A 7,061-nucleotide genomic window follows, 5' to 3' on the forward strand; every position below is an offset into this window, starting at 1 on the left:
AACAAGGTTACCTTAATATTACTTATTGTTACTTACTGGTTGTGTTGCCAGACATCTGGATAATGCATTTTGAATCTTTTCCAATTTCACGCGAGTTGAATGGCCGCACTCTCACCGCGACCTTCACTGATGCTCCCGCCATTTCCTGTAATAAAAAAGTAAGAGAATTATTTTTTTAAGGCCCAGTTATTAACATACTGAGTTGAGCCAACAAATCCAATTAATTTAACCTTTGAGATTGGATCAAATTAATGGCTAACTTGTAACTGTATGGGGCTGCTGGGTTATTACAAAAACTTGAAAAGGTAATACAACTTGAAATGGCAATATACAGTAAATCAAATCTACCAAGCTAATATGCTATATACTCATTTTAAATAATAATGCTTTATCCAATATTTTCCAAATACTGAATTAAATATGCATCACTATATTTAATACCTTTCTTATATCTCCTGTACCATCAAATCATGCTTTCTTTCTTTTTGGAGCATCTAAGCTACATCAGCAATTAATATTTGTATTGTTTGTGTCCTAAACTGCCATTACTTGGGTTGGCATTTAGAAAGAACACATATAACTGTACTATTACAATGGAAGTTCTGTGTTATAATGTGCCACCTAATCCTACTGTTGCATCTACAGCTTATTTGGATTTCTTAAAGTTCTTCTGCCCCTGGGTAGGTCAATGTCTAGCTACCCTCTGATATCGTTTCTATCCAATCATGACTCTGCTCTTATAAAAGTGACACCAGAGCAGAAGCACAAGTGTCAATTTAGTGGTAACAAGTGAACCCCCCCCAATGCATATATTATAGGCATAATATCAAAACTTTATTTCACATTCCCTCTTGCCTGGAAATAATTCAATCACTATTTTCCTATAGGTTTTTTTTTTAAGGATCTGTAGGTAGGTGACATAACTTGTCAATCAGTCAGCTGTCTCCCATGTGTTTCAGGAGACAGCTATACAGAACTTCAGGATTGGTTTGGTCAGGACACAGATACCATTGCAGTGACGGGCCAATCAGGCGATGGTATCCCTGTCTATCGGGACTCACAAACATCTCTGGCCAACTGTTGATAAAAAATAAAAAAAATTAGCGTTTTAGGATTTTTAATCTAATCACTATTTTTGCCACCATTCAGAATACTCTTCTGCTCTTATCTCCTCCATAACTACGCGCTCTCCGGTGATTTAAACATAAATGTACAGGGCCAAATCTTTCACATCTGTACCAACAAGTTCAACTAGCCTCACATGTCTTTACATGACTGTCTTTATGAAATAATTCCTTAAGAGCAGGATTAATAAAAAAATTAACAGAAAAAGGTATAAATGTATATTTAGTTGTATACTACTGTGATACCCAAGACTTCACGTATGTTATCCTTTGCCCAAAAGGTAAATTACCTATGCTTCCTGTATAGTATATTCTGCTACTCTAATGACCACTAGGCATTGGAGGGAGCATACCTCTTTAAATAATTTCTGATCCTTCTTCATATACAGAAAACGATAGCAAGAGACTTCAGAAGGTCCATCCGATTGGACAATGGACAAATGGCATACCAAGCATTGATCTGAGTAACACATTTTCCCTTCTGAATTATCAGTTACCCTAATGGTACTCTCAACTCTTTGTTGTTACCCTTATTAGTCCTCAAAGTTTAGGACACAAACAATACAAATATTAATTGCTGATGTAGCTTAGATGCTCCAAAAAGAAAGCATGATTTGATGGTCCGGGAGATAGAAGAAAGGTATTAGATATAGTGATACATATTTAATGCAGAAATAATAAAATATGAAACATCTCAGACCACAGAGGATTTGAGGCATTTTTCATCCTGTCCCGCAATGCATATTGTATTAATATACTGTAAATGTGAGAGGCAAACAGTGATGAAAAGGACATATGCATGCTTCTGGAAGGTTGTCTGTGGATTGGTCGTCATCGGCAAGCAAATAAATGGTTGTTTATTTAATATGACATTACCAAGGAGAGAACGAACATGACAATGTTCATTAGTTTGTGAAGCTTTCTCTCAAGAAACTGAAATGCATTCTTCCAAGCCAAATGCCTTCATTTAATCTTTATAGAATTTCAATAAAAATGCTAATTCAAGTGTATTTCAGTTACCTCAAGTCACTGCGCCTCAAGTGTGGCAGTGTGAACAAAGTCACAGTACATAATAGACTTTTTATTTTAGTGCAATTTCAAAGAAATTGCACTAAAATTGTACAATGAACTGCATTACAAGTAATTTACTAAATATATCGAGTTAAGATTTTATGATTTAAGACATTGATAGGCCAAGGGCAGACATCCAATGGGTTTATTTGTCGTTTTAGGACAGTGGGTTAGAGATGTGCAAATAACACCTCTGTGCTATTGGATCAAATGTAAAAACTCAACTTGCTGGCTTATAGCACAGATACAGCCTAATTTTATGGAGCCATTTATTTTAAACTGTGTAGCTGACATTTTCCCTGCAGACTGCACAGCAGGATGTAAACAGAAGCAATGAGGCTGCAAGAACTGTATAGGAGAACATATTTATCAATTCACATAGGGTTCAGGGTACAGTTTAATTCTTGTGCAGTCTCTAGGGAATAGTTATCCGAGTAAGTATGTTGGATAGTTCTGTCAGGATTTCTTTTTCTGTCTGTGATCCCACTAGGGAAATAAGAGTGTCACTTATAGTGACACTAAACTCAGGAGTTAAATCTTAAAATGCATTCAAGTACCTTAACTATTTACAAAAATGTATCTTATTTGTGTATCACTCGGCTGTAGAGGTTCAAATTATCTCTGAATTGGTGCTGATGCTGTCCTTCCTTCTGGAGGGGGGCTACTTTTGTTCTTTATGGTCTCTGTGTGTGTTATAAAGTAGTCACCGCTTCAAGCTTGCTCCCGTGATAAGACTATACCTTACATAAACTTGCTAACTAAACATGAGATTGCAGTCCATCACGGGAGTGAGCTTGGAGCGGTGGCTACTTTACAACACACACAAGGACCATGGGGAACAAAAGTAGCCACCCTCCAGAAGGAAGGATAGTGTCAGCATCAATTCAGAGATGATTTGAGGATCTACAGCTAAGTGAAACACAAATAAGATACATCTTTGTTAATAGTTCAGGTACTTGAACTCATTTTTAAGATTTAACTCCTGAGTTTAGTGTCACTTCAAGGCAGAGATGACCAAATGGTGGCTCTGCTAGGGGTCTTATTTATACCAGGACGTCTGTGTTAATGGGTATTTTAGATGTGTTGTCTGGCATTTTTAAAATGCTTCATTTGAATTGACTTGAGTGACAAAAAGCAGCTCAATACAACAAAAATGCATGAAGGGCTTTTTTTTCCCAAAGCATTGCAAAAAACATTGGTGGAGCATAATACAAGTGATGGATTTTCCCATGTAAATAATTTGCCTGAGCTACAAAATACATCCAAGGTGCTTGAGACCAGGAGGTCAGTCCATAAGCCATTTTAGGTGGGACTACATGCCGAAATGTAGGGTTGAGTAGGGTTGCCATTCATTCGACCCTGAACCGAAAAGTCCCGATGATTACAACTGCTTCTTTAGTTGTTATACAATGTGTGGAGTTGACACTCCTGTGCTCTGCAATGAGTCACTTTACCAGTGATATTATAAAAACATTGTAACAATATTGTTGGTTTTATTTTGGTACTTATGTGTACATCAAAGACTTTTCCTTTGATCATCCAACATTGTTGGTATGTTTATATTTCAAAGTGATTTTATTTAACTTTGCTTAGTGAATACAATTAATGAGGTGAAGATGCGCTGACTTCAATCATCCGATTTTATATGGACAAAACCCCTGTTTGAGGCTCTACAGCTGAGTGATACACAAATAAGATACATTTTTGTTAATAGTTAGGGTACTTGAATGCATTTTCAAAATTTTAAACTCCTGAGTTTAGTGTCACTTTAACTATGATCTGACCCTTCAGTGTACATTATATGACCATGGACACCAGTAGCAGCATTTTGTACAGCACACCTATTACAAGTTTTTGTAATTATAGGTAGAGGACAGGATGCAGAGGGTTGTGTTTAAACTATCTTTTAAGGTGCCCATACACCTTACGATTCTCGTACGATAATCGTATGCAATCGCGTTTTCATCCGATATTCGCAAGGTGTATGGGCAGTGTACAACCGCAAATACTGTAAAATCGTACGACTTTTGACTTTTTAAGCATGTTTGAAAACTTTGGTCGATCGTACGATTTTCGCAAGGTTAGTGGCGTTTCCATACGTCAAAAATCGTACGATCTACACTGCTCATGCGCAAACGAAAATACATGCGGTCGATTACCGCAATTCGTCCAGGTGCTTTTCTTTAATTACGGCTAATTGAACCTTGCGATGATGGGGCTGCTGTACGACAATCGTAAGACGGTTCGATCATGGGACGAAAAGTTTCGTCCGATAATCGTAAGGTGTATGGGCACCTTTTATACAGCACTTTTCCAAATAAAAGAAATTATAAGACATTCTTCTTTGTTTGACTGCATTACAATACCGTTTACAACATATAAACACCAGGCGCGTTGAGCACAGTGACATGCGATAAGTGGCAGTGTAACACAATAAGGTTACTAGAGTTTTCAGAGATCTGATTACACAGCATCTGGAGGTGTGTGGAATCTGCTGCGACCACATCTACAGCTTGCCAAGCCTCACTGTGTCTCTGTGGCGACATCTCTGAGGATTTGAGCCAGAAATATCTAGCATGCCGTCCTCGCTTTCATCATTCACAGTCTTATCACCATGTTACTGTGCCTCAGTATCTGATAGGACAAATGGTGGCAATACAAATACATTGCCTTATTGCTCTACTATAACTCACTTTGACAGATGGCTAATAATCCTTTCATTTTAGCCAGATGCTGGTGGGTTTTTGACCCCCCTGGCTCTATTGTCTCTGGGAAACACCGCCGGCAAGGTATCTCAGCTAAAGAAATTTAAGCTACAGGTGGAATTTTAATGGTAATATTTATTCCTTTATAGTGCAGCAATTAGATGAAGATGACACAATCCCCAGTTCGTATTCTGATCTGGACACAATCTGCATTGAGTTTGCATGTTCTCTGTGGGTTTCCGCCCACACTCCAAAGTCATGCTGGACTTGTATGTATGCATGTGAGATAGGGACCTTAGCTTGTAAGCTCCTTGAGGGCAGCGACTGATGTGAATGTGCAGTATGTAAAGCGCTGTGTAAATGAATGGCACAATATAAATAACTATAATAAATTATTATATAGAAAAATGGAATATAAGGCAATTGTTATGCTGTCATCTAAGAACAAGCTAACCATGCTACGGAATATCTACATATCCTTTCCCTTGAGTAAGGAATGGCTAGGGGCTCATTCAGATGAGCGAACATGCTGCTGCATTCACATGTGGGTAAACCCTGTCTCTGGATGCAGAAGCACTCTAGCCACAAACAATTAGCTACATCCAGTTTGCATGTGGCCAGAACCATGGGCCCTGTACACAAGCTGTCTGCGTCCGGGGCCAGTCAGATGCCCTAATTGCAGGTAACCCCTGGTATAAGCATTTACATGTGAACAGCAGTGGCGAAACTCAGTCATTGGTTTTTACAGGGTACAAATCTGGCCCTATGGCTGCTGGCATACAAGTGCATAAAGGCTACTTTTTTCTTCAGCAAGTGTCTTACATGTGGTTGCCTATCTCAATGAGCCCCAAAGGACCACTATCATAAAGCAATTTGTATTCTGATGTATGCAGTTAAAAAGCCAAAATAAACCTTCAGTTTAAATTGGCTGAATACATTCTGGTTGCATCTAAACAAACGGTGTTCAATGCCTTACAGCTCATTTCCTTTATAAAACAAACGTCTATCCTTTGCCAGTATGCTCCGAAATTGAACACTTGTTCTCAGTGGGGAAGCAGCGATCTCTACACAGATGTCCAACATGCTGAGTCAGAGCTTTCCAGTCAGCAGGGAACATGAGCTTTGCTGAATGCAGAGCTATTGGTTTGGCTCAGTATTGGGCATGTCCGACCGCTATAGAGAGACCACTGCTTCCCCACACACAACAAGGTTCCCACACTGCAGCTGCTGGCAGAGAACAGGCATTTCAAAAATGAACTGTAAAATATTAAACACTTTTTATTTTGATTTACCTGGAATGTATTTAGCTGATTTAAACAGAGTTCAAAAGGGTTTTATTGCATGTAATAGGGGTACTCAGTATATGAGTTGCTTGTTTTATATCTTCAGCCTTTATTTATACTTTTTGCACATTAACATGGAACTCAAACTGTCCGGCACAAAAGTGTCAATGGCAGAGGTCAGGACAAATTATAACACTGTCAGGATTGCTTACAACGGATACCTCCTATTACAATGATTAAAGTCTTCTTAAAAAGAAAACAAACACCTGTTGCTTCGAATTCTCAAACACCCATAACAATGTTATGGTTTGTCCCTACCCCTGTCACTGTCACAATTTCAGGACAACTTGGCCTGTATGAAAATTGAGAAAATATAACTTAATGCATGCAAATTACAAAAAGGTATTCAGGTATTAATTACTATCATTACAGAATGTTAATTTGCTATTTGGGTACTTTCTGCAAAAAAGGACACCCACTTAGACAAACGTGTAACTGAAAGCCACAGCGCTTCCCTGCCCCTTACCTCTATTTAACAAAAGAAGACTCAAACAACACATACAGTAACTAACAATAGTAGGTTTAGGTCTTTCTTTATAGAAAGGGGAAGAAGTAGTAATCCCGAGGGCCTAGAAGCAGCTATCTTTCCTAATAATGCTTCTGCTAGATGCACTCTTCAGACTACTATTAATCAGCTCTCTAGGGGTCTGCTGTCACTCTATCAAAGCCAACTGTTAGGACTACATAATCCAGGGTAGCCTACAGCCCCAGCATGGACCAAAAATCACCACACCAGGTATAATCACCCCTGAGCTACATATTTTTTACACATATGCAGGGGTGTCCCTACACGTTTCACTGCCTGAGGATGGGGGGGG

At 38.7% G+C, this 7,061-nt stretch overlaps 1 protein-coding gene across 7 annotated transcripts in view; it reads right to left on the bottom strand.

Moving 5' to 3' along the window:
• The window catches only part of KIF1A (kinesin family member 1A), a 136,942-nt gene that overhangs the window by 91,200 nt on the left and 38,681 nt on the right, over positions 1-7,061 (bottom strand). For all 7 annotated transcript variants that reach the window (XM_018567909.1, XM_018567907.1, XM_018567906.1 and 4 more), the window contains exon 2: positions 37-145. In XM_018567909.1, the coding sequence (XP_018423411.1) occupies positions 37-142 (106 nt within the window). In that variant the 5' untranslated portion in view covers positions 143-145. The remainder of the gene's footprint in view (positions 1-36; positions 146-7,061) is intronic.

Source organism: Nanorana parkeri, unplaced genomic scaffold, assembly GCF_000935625.1.
Source record: "Nanorana parkeri isolate BGI_ZX_2015 unplaced genomic scaffold, ASM93562v1 scaffold1114, whole genome shotgun sequence".
NCBI classification, from domain to species: domain Eukaryota; kingdom Metazoa; phylum Chordata; class Amphibia; order Anura; family Dicroglossidae; genus Nanorana; species Nanorana parkeri.